Source organism: Tamandua tetradactyla, chromosome 7 (genome assembly GCF_023851605.1).
Source record: "Tamandua tetradactyla isolate mTamTet1 chromosome 7, mTamTet1.pri, whole genome shotgun sequence".
NCBI classification, from domain to species: domain Eukaryota; kingdom Metazoa; phylum Chordata; class Mammalia; order Pilosa; family Myrmecophagidae; genus Tamandua; species Tamandua tetradactyla.
In genome coordinates this window covers 90257224-90283118 of record NC_135333.1, presented here as the reverse complement: position 1 = coordinate 90283118, position 25895 = coordinate 90257224, and the positions used below count along the sequence as shown (strand labels likewise).

General features: G+C 38.4%; 1 protein-coding gene and 1 pseudogene across 5 annotated transcripts in view; one reads left to right on the top strand and one right to left on the bottom strand.

Annotated features, from left to right (window-relative positions):
• The window catches only part of STK38L (serine/threonine kinase 38 like), a 140856-nt gene that overhangs the window by 72985 nt on the left and 41976 nt on the right, over positions 1-25895 (bottom strand). Inside the window, exon 3 of one of the 5 annotated variants that reach the window (XM_077170378.1) lies at positions 7473-7590. The exons of the other annotated variants lie outside the window; for them this stretch is intronic. Within the exon in view, the coding sequence (XP_077026493.1) occupies positions 7473-7479 (7 nt within the window). The 5' untranslated portion in view covers positions 7480-7590. The remainder of the gene's footprint in view (positions 1-7472; positions 7591-25895) is intronic. 5 annotated transcript variants of the gene reach the window in all.
• On the top strand, positions 128-871 carry LOC143689884 (ubiquitin carboxyl-terminal hydrolase 1 pseudogene; annotated as a pseudogene).

The window sequence follows — 25895 nt, the reverse complement described above, 5'->3', positions numbered from 1 at the left end:
ATACTAATGGTTAATGAGAAGGAGAGATAAGGGGTATGGTATGCATGAGATTTTTCTTTATTTTTATTTTTCTGGAGTGATGCAAATGTTCTAGAAATGATCATGATGATGAATACACAACTATGTGATGATATTGTGAGCAACTGATTATATGCTTTTGATGAGCTATATTTACATGAATATATCTCAGTAAAAGTATTTAAAAGAATTATAAAATAAAAAAGAACTCATTTCTTGGAAGTGAAAGTTTAACAGAAAGAAGAGAAGATTTTCAGGACATCAGTATACCAGTACAAGAAGATGAGCTTTCCAAATTAGAGGAGCATTCTGAAATTTTTCCAGAGCCAAAAACAGAAATGAAGACACTGAGATGGGCAATTTCACAATTTGCTTTAGTAGAGAGGGTTGTAGGAGAGGATAAATATTTGTGTGAAAATTGCCACCAATATACTGAAGCTCAGTGAAGTCTACTGTTTGACAAAATGCTTGAAGTTATAACCATTCATTTGAAGTGCTCTGTGCTAGTGACTTGGAGTTTGACTGTTTTGGTGGTGGGCTTACCAATAGCAACACTTCTTTTACTGACACCCCTTAAATTATCACTAGAAGAACGGAGCACAAAGCCAACCAAGAACAGCTATGAATTATTTTCAGTTGTGATGCATACTGGTATTATAATTATTAGTGGGCACTACACTGCTTCTATTAAAGTCACTGATCTTAACAGTTTAGAGCTAGATAAGGGAAATTTTGTGGTTGTCAAAATGTGTGCAATAGGTAAGCCTGAACCATTGAATTAGGGGGAAGCATGGGGAGTGGTTGAACATTACAATGTAAAGAAGTGTCTATTAGAGTCTGTGGAAATACATAGCCACAGTAAAGTTTTTTTTAAATATTTTTATCGATAAAACAACATACAAACACAAACATTCTTTACATATGAACATTCCATACTTGGTGTACAATCAATGGCTCACAATACCATCACATAGTTGTACATTCATCACCATGATCATTCTTTAGAACATTTGCATCATTCCAGAAAAAGAAATAAAAAGAAAAAACTCATACATCCATACCCCTTACTCCTCCCTCTCATTGACCACTAGTATTTCCATCTACCCCATATATTTTAACCTTTGTTCCCCCCTTTCATTGATCACTAGTATTCCAATCTACTCAACTTATTTTAACATTTGTTCCCCCTACTATTCATTTCTCATCCACATTTTTTATTCATCTATCCATACCATAGACAATAGGAGCATCAGACCCAACCAAGTAAATTTTGAACAAAAAAAATGCAGATGGTATTGGGCTTCTTGGAGGACAAAGGAGCAAAGCAGATCATGAGCTATACAACAAAACCTCTAACCCTGATAAAGTTGCCAGTGTAGCATTTTCTGAAAATAGAAATCTGAGACTAACAATACTAATGGGACCCATGAATCTCAGAGAAACAAGGAATCTGTTAACCAAACAGGCATTAACATTAGTGGTTTTTTAAAATTTTCATATGTAAAGCTGAAAGGAGTATGAAGGGAGATGGTTGCTTTTTTGATGATTCTGAAATGAAAGTTACTAAGGAAAAGGACTTTTTGAATTATCTTTCCCCTTCTACATCTCCTACATGTACTCCTGACTTGTTATTTTATAAGAAATTATAGAATGAGTATATTTTTCCTGTTTACATATTAAACAAACCTGGACAAACAACAGTAAGTGTAATTATAGCAAAGAGTCTTTAGCTTATCTTTGGAAGCTACTGAAAACCATGTTAATTTTTTGAATTCACTTTCCTTACTAGAGACTATGATACATTAGCTTCTGGGAACAAACATGTATAAATTCTTAAACTAATGATCCAAAATGGAAGCATTTAAACACTTTTGAATTTACAGCTATCTTTTGTGTTTGTGTTTAAAATAAAGTGCTTGTATTTGTATTCTTCATATTTTGGAGTAATTATCCACATAATGTGTATAAATCCTGTGGTATTTCAGCTAAGAAGCAGAAATCTCATTCAGTACATTTAGTCTTATAACACAGATGTAAATCTGAATCTTTGATGGGTTGTATGAGAAGCACAGAGTCTAGATGTATGTATTCGCAATGGTGTTCATTTTGTGCCTTGAAATACTTTGAAAATGTCTCAGAAAACTTGGACAGTCCCCTTCCATCATTAGAAAAATTTTAAATGTAGTTATGAAGATGATTCTGTACTCTAGTAAACTAATCTTTTGGTGCATGGACTAATTTGTTATCTTTTATTCTGCACAATCCGTATTTATATCAAACTTAAAAGTGGTGACCTTAAATTTAACTTTTTCTAAAAACTGGGAGGTCAATAAAATTTGAACAGCTTAACTAAAAAAAGGAGTCTATGTTAAAAAATAATAAAATAAAATAAATAATAATAATAAAAAATATATTTCTTAATATATATGGATTAGGGATTGAATCATGCCTCTCACAAAAAGCATGTTTAGGTCCTAACTTTTGTCCTGCGAATATGAACCAATTTATGAGTATGAACTTGGAAGATATACTAGTTAAGGTATTCCCAAACTTAATGAGGGTGGGCCATAATCCAATATGGTTAAAGTTCTTATAAGCAAAGGAAATAGGACACAGAAAGAAAAACCACGAGGAGCAGCCAGGAGCTGGAAGTCAATGGAATGCAGAAGTAAAAGAAGATGTCACCATCTGCACTGCCATATGACAACAAAACCAAAGAACCCCAAAGATTGCTGGCCAGCCAAAAGATACAGACCCTCCCTGGAAGAAAGCAAGCCTTCTAGTCTTTGAAACCATGAGCCAGTAAATTCCTGTTGTTAAGCCGATCTAGTGTGTGATATGCATTTTAGTAGGTGGGAAAGTAAAACAACATATAACGCTCATATGCAGCTTTTTTAAATATTGAAATTATAAAGAGACTATAATAAATGGATAAATTACAACTGACAATAACTATACAAAAATAGCTAACAAACATGAAAAATGTTCAATTTTACTATAAATCAAAGACAAAGTTTAAAATAATGCACTATGTTTCCTATATCAAAGTAGCACAATTAAGGAAGGAAAAAAACCCTCCTGGTTGGGTCCAGTCTACCATTCAACACCTTCCTCATACACCAACTGTGCTTACGTTATCTGGTAGGGATGTAAACCCTTCTGACGGTGATTATGGCAGTTTGTATGAGGAAACTTAAAAATATTTTTTATCTTTTGATGTAATAATTTCACCTTTAGGAATATATACCTAAGGAAATAATCAAAATCGCAACAAAGATTTCTACAGTTTTATTGTTATTTTTTATTCAAGGCATTATTTAAGATAGCAAACAACTTAAACCAAATGTTTAAAATTAGGTGAAATGACTGCTGAAATGATGACAGTATGAAATATCACAGAAAAACTGAAGATTTTTTTTTTAAACTTTAACAACATGAGAAATAACGTTAAGTAAAAAGCAAGATACAAAGTTCTATCTTCAGGTACAATGTGAACTCAATTATGTATTTTTTAAGTGGTAAATTACATTTGATACTCTGGATAACTTTGTCCAGTATGATATTCTAGATAACTTTGTCCTTTATTTGAATTTTCCACAACGAAAAAACAAGAGTGATTTGCGAGGGTGGTGGAGAAAAAGTGGTAAAGGAAAGAACAGCAAGAAGAATCTTATGCTGTGGAACAAAAGTAAAGACAAACAAGAAAACCCTAACGAGGGGAATTTTAAAGAATATTTTTCAGTAGTATCTTACACTTCCTTTCAGGGAAACATTTTTAGCAGCTTTTATCTATGCATATATACAAGAGCTCAAACTGTCACTTTCTTCTCAAATAGCTTTTCTGCTGGTGACTCCTCTAGAAGCTTATAAAGAAGAGAGACAAAATGTAGAGCACTAGCTTTAAGGACTCTTCCTTTATCTGTTGTAAGGGAAATAATGCCTAATTCAAAAGACTAATAGACCTAAAATATGTATTTTGTGTTAAAGGTGAGGGTTTGGTGTGAGCAGAGAACAGCCAATGAATGGACAAAGCAAGTGAGAAGTGAGAGGTGGTGTGACATGCCGGTAAAGGAAAGGGAGGGGCAAGCTTGGAAACCAGCCTGAATACATAAATCACTCAGAAGCTCTACTATAAAAAGTTTAGTCATCTTTGAACACCTGCTTTTCATTTTCTTAAAAGTAAACTTCTAATGGGAATGAGAGACAGACAGGCAGGAAGGCATTTGCAGACAAAATGAAACAAATTTAAGTAAGATTTTAAAATATAAATTTCCAAAATAAACGCAAGACTTCAATTTCAAATGTAATTTTTTTTTTTTTTTTTTTGCATGGGAACCGGGAATCAAACCCAGGTCTCCAGCATGGCAGGAGAGAATTCTGCCACTGAGCCACAACTGCACTACCCCAATTTTAAATATAAATTCATTTTAACTTAACAACTTAAGAGCCAGAAGCATCACTCTTTTCAGGGGAAGAGGGGAGGGGAGGAGGGGGTGGGGGGCCAAAAATTAGATAAGACTAAAATTAAAACATGTTATCACCAAGTTTACAATTTTAAGACAGAAGTAGCTATGCCCTGCTTTTAGTTCTTTTAAGTTATTTCAAGTCTCCCAAGAAACTTTTTAACCATCATGAGTTACCAAAGAAAAAACTACTCCCAACTAAAAGCAGACACTACCACATGACTTATCAAACTCAGATACTGTGTCAAATACACAGACCACTTGATTTCTGCAACCGTGAGAAAACCCAGATGGTATCCACCTCGTTAATATACCATAATACAAAAACCCCGGAGGCAGAAAAAATATATACTGTTAAGTGCTGATGACCTTTAGGAATAATGCCTGAACAGCTTATTATGTGACTAAGTATCAGACCAGAACCATATCATGTCATTAGCTTGCAATTTTTAGAACACAATTCTGGTTTATTTATGGAAAATATAGGAGAGAAAAAAGGATCTAAAATGGAATAAAAAGTAAATTGTATAGTTTGTTGTCAAGGATATCCTGCAATTCAAGTAAGTATATGGCAAACCTCCCATAAATGGGCTTTGAGTTCAATTCTATTCAGCATTTTTCTAGATTCCACAAGCGGTCCAAGAATTGGAAATTGACTTCACAAAGAGGCAAGACTGTTGGAATAGCAGAATTTGAAAATAGAGACTATGTTATCTAGTTCATCTCCCTCATTTTACAGAAATGTGGCCAGCAGTCATTTGGCTATATGGTGGACAAGCTCAGACTAGAATCAAAGCCACCAACCATGAGTGGCCCCCTGTTCTGGCTGGAGAGTCCACAGTGCAGTAGTAGATCTAGAACACTGACCTGTCCCTTCACAAAAACAGAACATGAGATCAATGGCAGCTAGAGCCAGACTGGACTGCATGAAATAAATTTTGCTCTGATGCTGATTTCCATGTCTAATCTTCACTTCCCATCTTATGATTACAAATATGTGACTCATATAACTTGTTTTTCAATCTGCTTTGTTACGATGCCCAAAGAATGACTTTTTTACACAAGACTTTATGGAAATCAAAATATTATAATTAAAGGCTTCTTGTAGGCTATTAGGATTAGCATTATAGAAGTTGGTCACTATTATATGATGTAGATTTAGCCTGGGAACCTATCCACATTTATTTCCTCATAAAATTTTGTCCCCAAGGCTCTCAAAATCTTATACACTGTATGGGATCATGGGTATTACTTACCCAGGACTCCTGATAATGAGGACAAATCTTAAGCATACATATATTCAGATCTCTGGAATCTGCCAGAAGTATTCTATAACAGATGAAATAAGATTTCTAAAGTAAAAAAATGTTTTTCCCCCTTTGGGGAATGGTGAGAATGGGGAGAAATTCAACTTCCCCAAGTTGAATTCTTGATATTCTCACAAGCAGTCTGGACAACCAAAGCTATAGGCTGAGCCCCCAGTCTTGGGGTTTGTTCATATGAAACTCAACCCCACAAAGGATAGGTCAAGTCTACTTAAAATTCAGGCCTAAGAGTCACCCCCAAGAGAACCTCTTTTGTTGCTCAGATATGGCCTTGCTCTCTAGCCAACACAACAAGCAATCTTACCACCCTCCCCCTGTCTACGTGGGACATGACTCCCAGGGGTGTGGACCTTCCTGGCAACGTGGGACAGAAATCCTAGAATGAGCTGAGACCCAGCATCAAGGGATTGAGAAAACCTTCTCGAACAAAAGAGGGAAGAGGGAAATGAGACAAAGTGTCAATGGGTGAGAGATTCCAGAGTCGAGAGGCTATCCTGGAGGTTATTCTTAAGCACTGAGCAGATATCACCTTGTTATTCAAAATGTAATGGAGAGGCTAGAGGGAACTGCCTGAAAATGTAGAGCTGTGTTCCAGTAGCCATGTTTCTTAAGGATGATTGAATAATGATATAGCTTTCACACTGTGACTGTGTGATTGTGAAAACCTTGTGTCTGATGCTCCTTTTATCTACCTTGTCAACAAATGAGTAGAACATATGGAATAAAAATAAATAATAGGGGGAACAAATGTTAAAATAAATTAAGTTTGAAATGCAAGTGATCAGTGAAAGCAAGGCGTAAGGGGTATGGTAGGTATAATCTTTTTTTTTCTGTTTTAATTTTATTTCTTTTTCTATTGTCTTTTTATTTCTTTTTCTGAATGGATGCAAATGTTCTAAGAAATGATGAATATGCAACTAAGTTATGATATTGTGAATTACTGATTATCTATGTTAAAGTTATATTTCATTTGTTAAATTTTTTTAGTTAATAAATTTTTTTAAAAAATGCTTTTCTTCCCAAAATGGAAATATCTTTTTCTATTTATTAAAGTAAATAATGTTTCATATAAAAATGTGAAAATAGCCACAAGCACATTGTTTCAATTTGCTGATGCTGTCAGAATATAATATACCAGAAATGGATTGGTTTTTACAAAGGGGATTTATTAGGTTACAAATTTATAATTTTAAGGCCATGAAAATGTCCAAATTAAGGCATCAATAAGAGGATCCCATCACTTAAGAAACACTGAAACCCATTAGAGGTTTCTCTGTCACATGGGAAGACACATGGCAATGTCTGCTGGCCCTTTTCTGCTGGATTGGCTTCCAAAATGGCTCTCTCAGCTCCTTGGGTCCTTCTGATCTGCAAATGTCTGCATCTGTGTGTTCTCCAAAATGTTTTCCTCTCTTAAAGGACTACAGTAAGTGGATTAAGACCCACCTTGAATAGGTGGAGTCAAATCTTCATCTAATTAAAAGGTTCCATCTACAAATGGGTGGGTCACATCTCCATGGAAACAACTTCATCAGAAGGTCCCATCCAACAGTAGGTCTGCTGCCCTCACAAGATTGGATTAGAAGAACATGGCTTTTCTGGGGTAAATAACAGTTTCAAAACAGCACACACATAAATTGTAAAGTGAAAGTGACCTCACTCCTACCTCCCATAATATCCAGTTTTAACTGTTGGGTGACAGACTGGTGTTAGACTGCCTGGATTTAAATTCTGGCTCTGCCACTTAGGAACTGTGAGACCTCTCAGGGTATCAGTGTCCTTATCTAAAAAAACAGAGATAATGACAGCAAGTGAGAATTAATAGCTAGTGTTTATTGAGTACTTTACAAAGTTTAGGCATTGCTCCAAGTACTTAAAACATATTAATCAATTTTAATAAAATGACGGGTATGTGTGTAAAACACTTAGAACAGTGCCTGAATCTTAGTCCAGTCCTCATTAGATGTTAGCTGTTATGATATGTCCTTCCAAACACTTTAAGGCATATGTAAAAACACACACACAGCTTTAATATAAATGGACTGATACAAAGTGTCAATAATTTGCTTTTTTCCTTACTATATTGCAGATACCCTTCATTATTAATATAAACAGATCCATTTCATCCTTTTAAAGGAGCATACAGTAATAATATTTTCTAAAATATACTGAGTTTTGTGTGAGATACTGGGTTTTATCTGTATCATCTCACTTAATCTTCATACCAACTCTAAAAAAGCATGTGTCATTATTAATCCCATTTTAGAGAAGAGGAAAGAGACTTAGATTAAGCAACTTGACCAAGATCATATAGCTAGACATGGTGGAGCCAGAATTTGAACTTAGGTTCCTGTAAAATTAAGTCACCATGGCACACAGCCTTCTGTAGTGCCACAGTTTAAAAAAATGTTCACTAATAGATATTTAGGTATTTTCATTTTAGGGGAGGAGAGGCATTTTTAGCAATACAGAAACGAATATATTGGATCACAGATGGTGTACTCTTTCCCTTATCATCTTATCATACACTTCCAGACATGCACTTTCTGAGCCAAAGAGTGTACACAAATTTTGATATATACTGGTAGGTTGCTTTCCAGAAAAGACAGTGCCAATGGGCCATCAAGAGTTATAAGAGAGATTTCCGGAGAAGATGGCGGTTTAGTAAGGCACGCAGGTCTTAGTTCCTCCTCCAGAACAACTACTAAAGAACTAGAAACAGTACAGAACAGCTCCCGGAGCCACGACAGAGACCAAACAAACAGCGTACCCCATTCTGGAACGGCTGGACCAGCTAAGAGTCTCCACTGCGGTGAGGTCCCCGAGAGGCACGCGCTTTCCCGGGCCACGGCGGCTGGCGGCTGGAGCTCCCTCCCTCCTTCCCGGACCAGCTGGGAGCTCGGGATCAGGTTTCCCAAGCCGTGGTGGCCGGCGCCCCTTCCCGGGCCAGCTGGGAGCCTCGGAGCAGCGATCCCCCAACCCGCGGTGGCCAGCGACCGGAGCCCCTTCTACACACGCGGCTTCCCGGGCCGGCTAGGAGATTTGGATCGGTGGTTCCCCAAGCTGCGGTGGCCGGCACCCCTCCCCCACGTGCGGCTTCCCGGGCCGGCTGGGAGCCTCGGAAAAGCGGTCCCCCAAGCCGCGGTGGCCAGCGACCGCAGCCACTTTCGCACACGCGGCTTCCCGGGCCGGCTGGGAGCCTCGGAAAAGTGGTCCCCCAAGCCGCGGTGGCCAGCGACCGCAGCCACTTCCACACACGCGGCTTCCCGGGCCGGCTGGGAGCATCCGAACTGGTGCCCCTCCCTGACAGGCGACTTCCTGGAGGGAAAGGAAAGAGTCTCCAACAGTAGCAGAGACTGAGCCCAACCTAACACCAATAGTGGCATTAATGAACAACTTCTGACTACTAAAAATAGGCCCTCAGCTCAGGCAAAACTAATCAAGGCAGAAACTGCCGATTGGGCTAACTGAAAAAGAGGAAAGGGGGCGAAACAGAGCCTTCTGCGGCTGTTTCTACAGAGGCTTCGTTGCCTCTGGGCTCAGCGCTGGGATTACATTGGTTACAACTGCCCGGAACGCAGAAACAGACTGCCTTCAGGGCTCTCTACCACCTGAATCTTCCCCGCGGGAGGGGTGAAACACAACCTAGGTGGATTCCCTCTGTCAAGGAACTCAGATCCCAGGATTTCACAATTTGAAGCCATTAAAACCAACCTACCTTTCCTCTGTATCCACCACACACCCAGCAGCAAGAGTCTTCCAAAGTTAAAGGACCCACAACAACTTTTGCTGGTGGGACCCGCAGACAGACAAGCACCACATACTGGGCAGAATAAGAAAAACAGAGCCCAGAGACTTCACAGGAAAGTCTTTCACCCTGCTGGGTCCCACACTCAGGGAAATCTGATTAAATGCCCAGACACCAGCAAAAAATAACGAATCACACCAGGAAAATTGAAGATATGGCCCAGTCAAAGGAACAAACCAATAGCTCAAATGAGATACAGGAGCTGAGACAACTAATGCTGAATATACGAACAGAAATGGAAAACCTCTTCAAAAACCATATCAATAAATTGAGGGAGGACATGAAGAAGGTATGGGATCAACAAAAAGAAGAAATGGAAAGTCTGAAAAAACAAATCACAGAACTTATGGGATTGAAAGACACAGTAGAAGAGATGAAAAAAACAATGGAAACCCACAATGGTAGATTTAAAGAGACAGAGGATAGAATTAGTAAACTGGAGGATGGAACATCTGAAATCCAAAAAGAAACAGAAACTATAGGGAAAAGAATGGAAAAATTTGAGCAGGGGCTCAGGGAATTGAATGATAATATGAAGTGCACAAATATACGTGTTGTGGGTGTTTCAGAAGGAGAAGAGAAGGGAAAAGGAGGAGAAAAACTAATGGAAGAAATTATCACTGAAAATTTCCCAACTCTTATGAAAGACTTAAAATTACAGATCCAAGAAGTGCAGCGCACCCCAAAGAGAACAGACCCAAATAGGCATTCTCCAAGACACTTACTAGTTAGAATGTCAGAGGTCAAAGAGAAAGAGAGGATTTTGAAAGCAGCAAGAGAAAAACAATCCATCACATACAAGGGAAACCCAATAAGACTATGCGTAGATTTCTCAGCAGAAACCATGGAAGCTAGAAGACAGTGGGATGATATATTTAAGTTACTAAAAGAGAAAAACTGCCAACCAAGACTTCTATATCCAGCAAAATTGTCCTTCAAAAATGAGGGAGAAATTAAACATTTTCAGACAAAAAGTCACTGAGAGAATCTGTGACCAAGAGACCAGCTCTGCAAGAAATACTAAAGGGAGCACTAGAGTCAGATACAAAAAGACAGAAGAGAGAGGTATGGAAAAAAGTGTAGAAAGAAGGAAAATCAGATATGATATATATAATACAAAAGGCAAAATGGTAGAGGAAAGTATTACCCAAACAGTAATAACACTAAATGTTAATGGACTGAATTCCCCAATCAAAAGACATAGACTGGCAGAACGGATTACAAAACAGGATCATTCTATACATTTTATACATTTTATAAAATGTATAAAAGTGTTTCACACAACTATGGGGATGTAAGAGTCCAAGAGCTGTAGGGCAGGCTGCAAGCTGGCAGCTCCAATGAAGGTCCTCAAAAACTCTCAGGAGAGGCTGACTAGCTGAAGCAGAAAGAATGACTGTCTATTCTGAATACTCCTTAAAAGCCTTCTGGTGATTAGATTAAGCATCACTCGTTACAGAAGACTCCCCTTAGCTGAATGCAAATGCAGTCAGCAATGGATGCAGCCAGCTTGGTCACGATTTTAGTCCATGAAACATCCTCACAGCAACAGACAGGCCAGCGCTTGCCTAACCAGACAACTGGGCACCACCACCTGGCCAAGCTGACACATGAACCTGACCATCACATTATACAACTTAAGAAAAATCAGAATATGCTCCAGCTCTTACAGGAACTGCAATGATTACATCAGGAGCACAGCACTTTTCCTGTAAATCAACAGGATCAAATCAAACACTGTTGCCACATAACTCAAAGGTAGAGACTGAACTCAAAGGTAAAAAATGTAAGATTTGTTATTCAGTTACGACATTAAGACCTTGTTGCCTATTTGGACCATCATGTATCATTTTTTCCCCTAAAATTTACTGTTCAACAGAAAACTTTCCAGCTTAGGTAATGAACTTCTGAAAAGCAACTGGTCATTGTCCCTTTTATCATTATCACCATTGCTGCTGTCATCATTTTGGCGACCATTTATTAGGTACCTTCTCTGTGCCAGACACTATTGTATATATCATTTCACTTAGTGTTCAACACCCATCTGAGTTAGGTACCATTTCCTCCATTGTACAACTGAGGAAGGAGGCTCAAAGAAGTTAAATTACTTGTCAGAGTCCTCTCAACTAGAAAATGGCAGAGCTGAGATTTGAACCCTACCAGACCCAAGACCTATTGTATATATCATTTCACTTAATGTTAACACTCATTTGAGTTAGGTACCATTTCCTCCATTGCACAACTGAGGAAGGAGGCTCAAAGAAGTTAAATTACTTGTCAGAGTCCTCTCAACTAGAAAATGGCAGAGCTAAGATTTGAACCCTACCAGACCCATGACCTATTGTTCTAAACATGACACCTACCCTTAGGACCACACTACTCAACAAAGCTAGGCCAGATATAAATGTGTAACTTCCTAAAAGAAACTCAAGAGAATTACTGGTCTTTTTTCCCATGAGCACCTTATTTTATTCTTGGTAACTATATAATTTCTGGTTTTAAAGAAACTTTAAAGGATTTGTCCATCCTTTTACCAGAAACAAGGCTGAGTTAACCTATCCCCAGCCCATCTGCACTCTTGCCCATAGGGCTCCAGAAGCTCTTGAAAGGCATTTTATAAACTCTTGTTGGGAACTTTTGCAAATATTTCACAGATTATTTAAAATACACATAAATTATCCTATGTTATTCTCATTTATTTGTCTAAACAGGAACACTGAAAAGTCATAATCCCAGCAAGCATGGTATCAGCAGGGAGTTAAGTTAAAGCCCAGGTTTCAGCGGCATCTAGATGGATTCACAGGAGTTTGGAATACCCTCAGGAACCCAGAACGAGGAAGATCCTCTGACCTCGTTTCTTAGTAGCAACAAAAGAGTCCCTCTTATCTGCCATCAGTCTTTCAATCAAAAAGTTCTTATATCTAACCTACATCACTCTCACTGAAATTCAAACCCATTTCTTGTCTCATATTCTCCACAAAAATGTACAATGTCATTAAAGCAAGTAAGTTTTTCAAATTATCACAGCAAGTAAGTAAAAAAGAGCTGTTATCACTATTGGCTTTCTTTGTTCATTTTTCACTGCATAATCAAAAGTTTTTTCATGTTCATTCGGTGTGTTTTTACTTATTCACCTCAAGAAAATTGTGACTGATTTGAAAATAAAGCTACCATTCTGAAATCTTCATAAGTAGTACATATCTAAGAATTTAAAAACAAATTCTCTGTGATTTTAAAGAACTTTATTAATAAAAACAATACCGCGGGTAAATTTTATCAAACATGACTGTGTCAGGTACAGAGCTAAACATTTAACATGGATAATGACATTTTGATCACCACAACTCTATAAAGCAGGTGTTTCCCACATTTATAAATGAGGAAACTGAGGCTTAGTTGAGTCACCAGCCTAAAGATCTACAGCTAGTAAATGAAATCCGGTCGGACTCATAGCAAAGCCTAAGTTCATAACCCATTCAGCTATATTGTTTCTCATGTGACCTTTTTTCACAACGGGTAAGGCTCCCTTTTCAGAGTACTCAGTTCCTGAAAGCATCAAGTTCTTTCAAATAAATTTTATTTCTCTCATCTTTTTCCATTATAAAATTTGTGAAGAAAATGACAATCCAAAGGTTTCACAAAACTAAAGAGAATTATACTTGAGAATGCAGCAAACATTACAAAAAAAACCCAAACAAACAAAGGAAAACTATTTACAGTAAACTTAGAGCAGAGGTATGAGTAACTACAGAATTTTTGCACAGCACCATTTGTTGACTATTGTTTGCCAATTGTGTGGTCTTGGCACATTTTTCAAAAATCAGTTGGTCATTAACATAAAGGTTGTTTTCTGATCTCTCAATTTGATGCCTTTGGTCTAAATATCTGTCATTGTGCCGATGCCATGCTGTTTTGATTACTGTGGCTCTATAATAAGTTTTAAGATCAAGAAGTGCGAGTCCTCCAACTTCATTCTTCTTTTTCAAGATGGCTTTGGCTATTTGGGCTCCCTTATCCTTCCATATAAATTTGATGACTGGATTTTCCATTTCTGAAAAGAAGGCTGTTGGGATTTTCATTGGGATTTCCTTGGATATGCAAATCGTGTTGGGTAGAACTGACTTCTTAACAATATTAACAATATTTACTTTTCCAATTCATGAGCATGGATGTCCTTTCATTTATTTAAGTCTTCTTTGATTTCCTTTAGCAATATTTTGTAGTTTTCTAGGTACAAGTCCTTTAGACATCCTTGCTAGATTTATTCCTAGGTATTTGATTTATTAGCTACTACTGCAAATGGAATTTTTTTCTTGACTTTTTCCAACTGTACATTACTAGTGTGCAGAAATACTACTGATTTTTGAGTGTTCATCTTATATCCTGTCACTTTGCTAGCTTAGTTTATTAGTTCTAGGAGCTTTTGTTGTGGATTTTTTAGAATTTTCTGTATATATGATGTGTCATCTATAAATGTGAAAAGTTTCACTTCTTCCTTTCCCATTTAGATGCCTTTATTTCCTTCTCTTGCCTAATTGCTCTGGCTAGAACTTTCAGTACAATGGTGAATAACACTGGGGACAATGCACATCCTTGTTTTGTTCCTGACCTTAGAGAGAAAACTTTCACTTTCAACACTGAGTATGATGTTAGCAGTGGGTTCTTCATATATACCTTTTATTGTGTTTCCTTCTATTCCTAACGTTCTAAGCATTTTTATCAAGAAGGGGTGCTGGATTTCGTCAAGTGACTTTTCTGCATTGAGATGATCAAGTGGTTTTTTTCCTTTTGTTCCAGTAATATGATATATAATAATCAGTTTTCTTACACTGATAAATCCCCCTTGATCATGCTGTAATTCTCTGAATGTGCTGTGGGATTCAGTTTGCTAGTATTTTCTTGAGGATTTTTGGGTCCATTTTCATAAGGGACAGTGGGCTGTAATTTTCTTTTCTTGAGTTTCCTTTATCTAACTCTTGGTGTGAGGATGATATTAGCCTCACAGAATGAGTTTGAGAGTGTTTGTTCCTCTTTAATTTTGTGTAAGAGCTTGAGCAGGACTGTGTTAATTCTTCTTGAATGTTTGGTAAAACATATATGTGAAATCATCAGATGCTGAGCTTCGTTTTGTCGGGAAATTTTTGATAACTGATTCAAGCTTTTTACAAGTTACTGATTTGTTGAGATCTTCTATTTCTTTACTGAGTCAGAGCCTGTGTTCATTTCATCTAGATTATCTAATTTGTCGGCCTGTAGTTGTTCATAGTATCCTCTTATAGCCCCTTTTTTTTTTCTGAAGTCTAGTAAAGCCTTGTCAGTTTTCAAAAATCCAACTTTTAGTTTTGTTGATTTTCTCTTTTTTTTTTTTTTTTTTTTTACATGGGCAGGCATCAGGAATCAAACCCCGGTCCTCTGGCACAGCAGGCAAGCATTCTTGCTGCTGAGCCACCGTGGCCCACCCTCTCTATTGTTTTTTAATTCCCTGTTTCATTTGGCTCTGTTCTAATTTCCATTTCCTTCCTTCTATTCACTTTGGGCTCAGTTTGCTCTTCTTTTTCTAGATCTTCCAGTTGCAAGGTGAGATCTCTCATTTGAGATCTTCCTTCCTTTTAAAGGAAGTATTTAGAGCTATAAATTTCCCTCTCAGCACTGCCTTTGCTGCGTTCCATTAGTTTTGGTATGTTGCAATTACATCTCAATTCAACTCAAGATATTTCTTAGGAAAGATGGCAGAGTAGGGAGTTCCAGGGCTCATTCCATCCTCCAAGGCAGCTAGTAAACAGTCAGGAACTGTGTGAAACAACTATTCTGGGGTTCTGGAGGCCAGAAGAACACTGTATAGAATCCAGGGAAGAGGTGGAAGAAGAGACCAATAAACTAAGGTGAAGAACCGTGAGTAGCACTCTCCGTGCCGCCACCATCTGTTGTCCAACACCCACTCTCATGGCAGGCAGCCTCAGAGTCAACTCTGTGCTATCTGGGGGTGGGGGTGGAGGATCAACAATAGTACCAGGGGCTTCTTCTATGGCTTCTGAAGCTGTATTTTCTGGATTCTGCATTTGCCCAGTTGATGCAGTCCTTTAACTATTTCCTGTAGTTTTGAGGAAGGTACTATCTTTAAGATTCCTCAGCCATCTCTGACAGAGAAGGGCTGGAACAACGGTCGTGCTCAGAGATGACCCCCAGCAAACTGAAGTAGCTGATCAAAAGCAGTGATCAGCAATCAGACCACACACACCTGGAGTTTGAAGGACTAGATCTTTATGTCCCAGCAAGCTGCACCAGGAACCTAAGCTCCAGTCCCCACATCTGTCTACGATGAGGCTGGGGAATGGAGGATATGGGATTGTAGCTGCTGCTGGGTGGGTGAAGGTCACCAGTATTTATTGTAATTTACCAACCTCTTCCTCCCACTCTTCCCTGCATGTTGCACAGTGTTCCACTAGATGCCAGAGATTCAAATTAGTAACAAATATAGCACACTAACACAAGGTGTTAATAATGGGGGAAGGGTATACAGGAACTCTATTTTCTACATGATTCTCCTGTAAACCTTAACTTCCTTAATAACAAAATTATATATTTAAAAAACCTACATCCAAACTCACAGTGTTTGCTGATTGTAGAAAACAAAATAATATATTAAATAAACCTATGTGGTAGTGTTTGCAAGACATTTAGGCTTTCAGGATAGAAAAGAGAGTAAATCAGCTAAACTAACAGTTGCATTGTGTGGTAGTTTGAAACTATATACACTCCAGAAAAGTATGTCCTTAAAGCTAATCCATTCCTGTCTGTGTGGCCCCAGTGTAAGTAGGATCTTTTGGGGAGTAGGAACTTAAATTGAGATATGACCCACCTCATTCAGGGTGGACCTTAATCCTTTTACTGGAGTCCTTTATAAGAGGACAAGACAGAGAGAAGACATAGAAAATAGCCCCAGAGAAGCTAAGAGATAGAATTTAGAGAAGGTAAGAAAAAGAGAAACATACAAAGTTCAGAAAGAAAGCCACAGACAGAGTAGCCAGAAGTTGAAAGCAACGCAACCCAGGAGAGAAGGACCAGCAGACACTAGTCATGTGCCTTGCCATGTGACAGAGGAGTCCCAAATCATCAACAGCAGGTCTTCAGGGAGAAAGCATCATCTGTTGATGCCTTGATCTGGACATTTTCCAAATCAAGAACTGTAAATTCGAGCCGAGCCGCCCGACCTCCTTCCCCCCTCTCTTTCTCCGCCGGCCCGCCGCGCGGCGCCCACGCCCCGCGGCAGCCGAGCCGCGCGACCTCCTTCCCCCCCCTCTTTCTCCGCCGGCCCGCCGCGCGGCGCCCACGCCCCGCGGCAGCCGAGCCGCCTGACCTCCTTCCCCCCCCTTTCTCCGCCGGCCCGCCGCGCGGCGCCCACGCCCCGTGGCAGCCGAGCCGCCCGACCTCCTTCCCCCCCCTCTTTCTCCGCCGGCCCGCCGCGCGGCGCCCACGCCCCGCGGCAGCCGAGCCGCCCGACCTCCTTCGCCCCCCTCCTCCCCCTCCTGCTCCGGCTGCTCTCCAACCACCACGGTGCCCTCTTCCCCCGCCTTCACCGTGCTCCTCCGCCACCAGCCTCGACAGCCTTGCCGCCCTCACCTTTCCTCCTCCAGAACAGCTACTGGGGGAGTGGAGATAATACAGAGCAGCTCCCGGAGCCACGAGGGAGATCAAAGGGACAGCGTACCCCATCCTGGAACGGCTGACTATCTGGGAGAACCAGCTCCGGTGAGATCGCCAAGGGGCACGGGCTTTCCTGGGTAGGACGGCAAGCAACCGGAGTCCCTCCCTTCCACCTTCCCAGGCCAGCTGGTAGAATTGGACAGGCGGTCCCCTTAGGCCGCGGCGGCTGGTGCCCCCACCACACGAGGCCCCCCGGAACAACTGAGATAGTTGGGTCGGAAATCCCCAGACTGCGGAGAACAGTGACCGGGGGATCCCTTCCAAACACGTGACTCCCCCGTCGGCTGGGAACAGTGCACTCTCCCGGGCTGCGACAGCTGGCGCCCTCCCGCCACGCTTGGTGCCCCGGGCCGACTAGCTAATTTGGCCGGACGCTCTCCTGTGCTGCGACGGCCGGCGACCCTCCCCGCATTCGGAACCCCAGCCCGGCTGGCATTCTTCCAAGACGCTTCGGCTGCCGAACCTCCCCTAAGGCGAGAATTTTCCAGAGTTAAAGGACCTACAGCAACTTTCACTGGTGGAACCCACAGACAAACGTGTGCCACGAGCGCCACCTACTGGGCAGGATAAGAAAAACAGAACCAAGAGATTGCACAGAAAAATCTTTCAACCTGTGGGGTCGAACACCCGGGGAAATCTGACTAAATGCCCAGACGCCAGCAGAAGATAACGGATCACGCTCAGAAAATTGAACATATGGCCCAGTCAAACGAAGAAACCAATAGTTCAAATGAGATACAGGAGCTGAAACAACTAATGCTGAATATACGAACAGAAATGGAAAACCTCTTCAAAAACGAAATCGATAAATTGAGGGAGGACATGAAGAAGACATGGGCTGAACATAAAGAAGAAATAGAAAAACTGAAAAAACAAATCACAGAACTTATGGAAGTGAAAGATAAAGTAGAAAAGATGGAAAAAACAATGGATACCTACAATGACAGATTTAAAGAAACAGAAGATAGAATTAGTGATTTGGAGGATGAAACATCTGAATTCCAAAAAGAAACAGAAACTATCCGGAAAAGAATGGAAAAATTTGAACAAGGTATCAGGGAACTCAAGGACAATGTGAACCGTACAAATATACGTGTAGTGGGTATCCCAGAAGGAGAAGAGAAGGGAAAAGGAGGAGAAAAACTAATGGAAGAAATTATCACTGAAAATTTCCCAACTCTTATGAAAGACCTAAAATTACAGATCCAAGAAGTGCAGCGCACCCCAAAGAGATTAGACCCAAATAGGCGTTCTCCAAGACACTTACTAGTTAGAATGTCAGAGGTCAAAGAGAAAGAGAGGATCTTGAAGGCAGCGAGAGAAAAACAATCCGTCACATACAAGGGAAACCCAATAAGACTATGTGTAGATTTCTCAGCAGAAACCATGGAAGCTAGAAGACAGTGGGATGATATATTTAAGTTACTAAAAGAGAAAAACTGCCAGTCAAGACTCCTATATCCAGCAAAATTGTCCTTCAAAAATGAGGGAGAAATTAAAACATTCTCAGACAAAAAGTCACTAAGAGAATTTGTGACCAAGAGACCAGCTCTGCAAGAAATACTAAAGGAAGCACTAGAGTCAGATACAAAAAGACAGAAGACAGAGACATGGAGAAAAGTGTAGAAAGAAGGAAAGTCAGATATGATATATATAATACAAAAGGCAAAATGGTAGAGGAAAATATTATCCAAACAGTAATAACTCTAAATGTCAATGGACTGAATTCCCCAATTAAAAGACATAGACTGGCAGAATGGATTAAAAAACAGGATCCTTCTATATGCTGTCTACAGGAAACACATCTTAGACCCAAAGATAAACATAGGTTGAAAGTGAAAGGTTGGGAAAAGATATTTCATGCAAACAACAACCAGAAAAGAGCAGGAGTGGCTATACTAATATCCAACAAATTAGACTTCAAATGTAAAACAGTTAAAAGAGACAAAGAAGGACACTATATACTAATAAAAGGAACAATTAAACAAGAAGACATAACAATCATAAATATTTACGCACCGAACCAGAATGCCCCAAAATACGTGAGGAATACACTGCAAACACTGAAAAGGGAAATAGACACATATACCATAATAGTTGGAGACTTCAATTCACCACTCTCATCAATGGACAGAACATCTACACAGAGGATCAATAAAGAAATAGAGAACCTGAATATTACTATAAATGAACTTGACTTAACAGACATTTATAGGACATTACATCCCACAACAGCAGGATACACCTTTTTTTCAAGTGCTCATGGATCATTCTCAAAGATAGACCATGTGCTGGGTCACAAAGCAAGTCTTAACAAATTTAAAAATATTGAAATCATACACAACACTTTCTCGGATCATAAAGGAATGAACTTGGAAATCAATAATAGGCAGAGTGCCAGAAAATTCATAAATACATGGAGGCTCAACAACACACTCTTAAACAACAAGTGGGTCAAAGAAGAAATTGCAAGAGAAATTAGTAAATACCTAGAGGCAAATGAAAATGAAGACACAACATATCAAAACTTATGGGACGCAGCAAAGGCAGTGCTAAGAGGGAAATTTATTGCCCTAAATGCCTTTATCAGAAAAGAAGAAAAGGCAAAAATGCAGTAATTAACTGTCCACTTGGAAGAACTGGAGAAAGAACAGCAAACTAATCCCAAAGCAAGCAAAAGGAAAGAAATAACAAAGATTAGAGCAGAAATAAATGAAATTGAAAACATGAAAACAATAGAGAAAATCAATAAGACCAGAAGTTGGTTCTATGAGAAAATCAACAAGATTGATGGGCCCTTAGCAAGATTGACAAAAAGAAGAAGAGAGAGGATGCAAATAAATAAGATTAGAAATGAAAGAGGAGACATAACTACTGACCTCACAGAAATAAAGGAGGTAATAACAGGATACTATGAACAACTTTACGCTAATAAATACAACAATTTAGAAGAAATGGACAGGTTCCTGGAAAGACATGAACAACCAACTTTGACTCAAGAAGAAATAGACGACCTCAACAAACCAATCACAAGTAAAGAGATTGAATTAGTTATTCAAAAGCTCCCTAAAAAGAAAAGTCCAGGACCAGACGGCTTCACATGTGAATTCTATCAAACATTCCAGAAAGAATTAGTACCTACTCTCCTCAAACTCTTCAACATAATCGAAGTGGAGGGAAAACTACCTAATTCATTCTATGAAGCCAACATCACCCTCATACCAAAACCAGGCAAAGATATTACAAAAAAAGAAAACTACAGACCAATCTCTCTAATGAATACAGATGCAAAAATCCTCAATAAAATTCTAGCAAATCGTATCCAACAACACATTAAAAGAATTATACATCATGACCAAGTAGGATTCATCCCAGGTATGCAAGGATGGTTCAACATAAGAAAATCAATTAATGTAATACACCATATCAACAAATCAAAGCAGAAAAATCACATGATCATCTCAATTGATGCAGAGAAGGCATTTGACAAGATTCAACATCCTTTCCTGCTGAAAACACTTCAAAAGATAGGAATACAAGGGAACTTCCTTAAAATGATAGAGGGAATATATGAAAAACCCACACCTAATATCATCCTCAATGGGGAAAAATTGAAAACTTTCCCCCTAAGATCAGGAACAAGACAAGGATGTCCACTATCACCACTATTATTCAACATTGTGTTGGAAGTTCTAGCCAGAGCAATTAGGCAAGAAAAAGAAATACAAGGCATCAAAATTGGAAAGGAAGAAGTAAAACTATCACTGTTTGCAGACGATATGATACTATATGTAGAAAACCCAGAAAAATCCACAACAAAATTACTAGAGCTAATAAATGAGTACAGCAAAGTAGCAGGCTACAAGATCAACATTCAAAAATCTGTAGCTTTTCTATACACTAGTAATGAACAAGCTGAGGCGGAAATCAAGAAACGAATCCCATTTACAATCGCAACTAAAAGAATAAAATACCTAGGAATAAATTTAACCAAAGAGACAAAAAACCTATATAAAGAAAACTACAAAAAACTGTTAAAAGAAATCACAGAAGACCTAAATAGATGGAAGGGCATACCGTGTTCATGGATTGGAAGACTAAATATAGTTAAGATGTCAATCCTACCTAAATTGATTTACAGATTCAATGCAATACCAATCAAAATCCCAACAACTTATTTTTCAGAAATAGAAAAAACAATAAGCAAATTTATCTGGAAGGGCAGGGTGCCCCGAATTGCTAAAAACATCTTGAGGAAAAAAAACGAAGCTGGAGGTCTCGCGCCGCCTGACTTTAAGGCATATTATGAAGCCACAGTGGTCAAAACAGCATGGTATTGGCATAAAGATAGATATATCGACAAATGGAATCGAATAGAGTGCTCAGATATAGACCCTCTCATCTATGGACATTTGATCTTTGATAAGGCAGTCAAGCCAACTCACCTGGGACAGAACAGTCTCTTCAATAAATGGTGCCTAGAGAACTGGATATCCACATGCAAAAGAATGAAAGAAGACCCATCTCTCACACCCTATACAAAAGTTAACTCAAAATGGATCAAAGATCTAAACATTAGGTCTAAGACCATAAAACAGTTAGAGGAAAATGTTGGGAGATATCTTATGGATCTTACAACTGGAGGTGGTTTTATGGACCTTAAACCTAAAGCAAGAACACTGAAGAAGGAAATAAATAAATGGGAGCTCCTCAAAATTAAACACTTTTGTGCATCAGAGAACTTCATCAAGAAAGTAGAAAGACAGCCTACACAATGGGAGACAATATTTGGAAATGACATATCAGATAAAGGTCTAGTATCCAGAATTTATAAAGAGATTATTCAACTCAACAACAAAAAGACAGCCAACCCAATTACAAAATGGGAAAAAGACTTAAACAGACACCTACCAGAAGAAGAAATACGGATGGCCAAGAGGCACATGAAGAGATGCTCAATGTCCCTGGCCATTAGAGAAATGCAAATCAAAACCACAATGAGATATCATCTCACACCCACCAGAATGGCCATTATCAACAAAACAGAAAATGACAAGTGCTGGAGAGGATGCGGAGAAAGAGGCACACTTATCCACTGTTGGTGGGAATGTCAAAGGGTGCAACCACTGTGGAAGGCAGTTTGGCGGTTCCTCAAAAAGCTGAATATAGAATTGCCATACGACCCAGCAATACCATTGCTAGGTATCTACTCAAAGGACTTAAGGGCAAAGACACAAACGGACATTTGCACACCAATGTTTATAGCAGCGTTATTTACAATTGCAAAGAGATGGAAACAGCCAAAATCTCCATCAACAGAAGAGTGGCTAAACAAACTGTGGTATATACATACGATGGAATATTATGCAGCTTTAAGACAAGATAAACTTATGAACCATGTAATAACATGGATGGACCTAGAGAATATTATGCTGAGTGAATCCAGCCAAAAACTAAAGGACAAATACTGTATGGTCCCACTGATGTGAACGGACATTCGAGAATAAACTTGAAATATGTCATTGGTAACAGAGTTCAGCAGGAGTTAGAAACAGGGTAAGACAATGGGTAATTGAAGCTGAAGGGATACAGACTGTGCAACAGGACTAGATACAAAAACTCAAAAATGGACAGCACAATAATACCTAATTGTAAAGTAATCATGTTAAAATACTGAATGAAGCTGCATCTGAGCTATAGGGTTTTTTTTGTTTTTGTTTGCTTGTTGGTTTGTTTGTTGTTGTTGTTTTTTACTATTACTACTACTTTTATTTCTTTTCTTTATATTAACATTTTATATCTTTTTCTGTTGTGTTGCTAGTTCCTCTAAACCGATGCAAATGTACTAAGAAACAATGATCATGCATCTATGTGATGATGTTAAGAATTACTGAGTGCATATGTAGAATGGTATGATTTCTAAATGTTGTGTTAATTTCTTTTTTTTTTTCTTTCCGTTAATAAAAAAATAAAAAAATAAAAAAATAAAAAAAAAGAACTGTAAATTCATCAAGTAATAAATCCCCATTGTAAAAGCCAACCACTTCTGGGATATTGCATTTCATCAGCTTTAGGAAAGTAAAACACACTGGTTTTAGGTAAGGCTAATCAAATAACTGCACCATGAGCAACTATCATGCACCATACACTGTGCTGGGATGAAGAGACCCAAATAGTATAAAACAAGCAGTCTAAGATCCTACAGTATTGCTGGAAAAAGCAAGATTTACCCATATAGGAAATCAATGCATGTGACAGATAAGCCTGGTTGATTATGCTGATATACGCATAGGGAAAGATCAGTGGGGACTGCAATAGCAATGTTTTCTGAAAAAAGTGGGACTTGAACCTGGTCTTCACAGAAATTAGGACTGAAACATTCATGGGCATAAGGAGGTGTTAGTTTATATTAGAGATGTGTTTATTCGTGTATTCTATCTTTATTCAGTGCCTATTATATGCCAGGCAGCTATCTCTTGTGCACCTATTAAGTGCTAGATGCCAGGGATGAAGAAACAAAAAACATGTATCGTTCATTCAAGGACATTACAGTCTACTGGGAAAGACAGAAAAGTGACCCAACAATTATAACTCAGTGTGGTAAGCACCGCAAGAGTGGCATTCACGAAGTAAGGCACAAACACAGAAAACAGCTAATGTTCAGAGTAAAGGGATTAAGAAATGCTTTCTAGAGAAATAAGATGACAATTCAGAAACATTTCCTCCTGTGGATATTACATCAGTAACTCTCCCTATACTTGTAAAACTTTCATCAAAGAATAGTCAATAGAAAATCTACATGTATTCCAATTTTAAGTTCTGAGAAATGATTTGCTCAAGAACTTATACAAGCATCAACTTTACCCTGAAAGATTAGTTTAGGTGAGAATTTATCCTACCCTGCCCTCCCCTTCCTTTTTTTTTTTTTTTTCCAATAGACAGGATTTGTGAATAATAACAAAGCTAATAGCCAACATGGCCAAGATATACTAATGCAGGCCTTGTGACTCGATACCCTAACCTGTATGGCTAGACACCTATCAATTCAGTGGATTTACAAAGTCTGAAAAACTGATTATTTGTCTTACCACATTTTCTCCTACTTTCCATGAGATATCACCAAAATCTCCACACACTTTTCAAAGAAAATATGATAGTCTTCAACATTCTAAATTAAATATTGCTCAAATTTTAAGAAATCCCTATTTATAAAATATAAGATTTAATTGATATGCTAAAATATTTTCAGAAAGAAAAAGATCTTGTCCCAAAAAAGAAAAAAAAAATCCTATCCTATTAAATGAATTCTGAATCCCAATTTCATGAACATTTAAAATGTGAAAAATATTCATCTTGATATTAAGGAAATATGAACTATATGCTTAGGACTTAATTTTTTGGTAAACAAAATCTGGTCTCTATTGAAGTCATTTACAATAATTGTACTCAACCAGCATTTATAAGTTATCTATAACTAAAACTTTAGTGGTAAATTAAGCAGAGGGTTTTGATGGAATGACACTTTTGTAAAACAGACTATTTATTTAAGAAGACAGTAAAATGTATATTTTTAAAGAACTTTAACCACTTAAATTTTTCTTATCTGAAAGGTATACTTCAATGCATGCCCACCCTACTAAACTAGCCTCAGTCCCCAAAAGAAATAGAAGCTGAGGTTTTGTACTTCACCTTTTTCATACTGACCTACTAGAGGCACAATAGGAATTATGCAGCCTATTAAAATTTAGTTTGATCAGATGAGAAGTACGGGTAAAGAAAAAGTGATAATGGAAAGGATTATGTTTTTACTTTGATTTGGATAGTGCAGCACTAGAGATAATAGGTATTGATGAAAGGGTTGTGAAAATGGATTTTAGACATTCTCTTCCTGATAGCATAGAGAAGCATGTCCTTAACATACCTGAAGAAAAATAAAAACTGAGGTCCCATTAATTTGGATATTCTATTTGGCAAAAAGTTAAATATATGAATATTCAATAAAGTTAAGTAATTTCACCAATAATATCCATCATTTTCTACATATGAAGCCTAAACATATGGTTCAAGTATGAGGAGAACAATGACTCTTCTAAATGGATACCATCCATTTATACACTGAGCAAATACTTACTACAAAATATTACATGTTCTGAAGGATACAAAGGTGAATAAGAATATGTTTCTGTCTTGAAGCAGCTCACTGAGATTGAGTTAAAACATAATAAATTGGGTAGCCTAGTTCTAGTTTAAATAGAGGCCTGGCAGTAATCTAAATTTAATGGCAACTAGTTAGAAGCCCACGCAAAGAGAAACAGTGATACTTAACTTGGTTTATGAATCAAGACAGAGCTACATGTAATAGCACCTAATTCAAGGGGAGAGATGTTGTGAGGCAGCAGATACTCCAGATAATGTGCATAAACTGTGACCAGTACTAGATTTACCCAAAGGGAAACCCCCAAATGCTTCGTGGCTCATATAGGCTACCCAATATCAGAAACCGATCCCACTCTCCCATACTTGACCTGAAAAGTCCCTATTTCATAGGACTCACATTCACAAAACCTCCACCCCAGT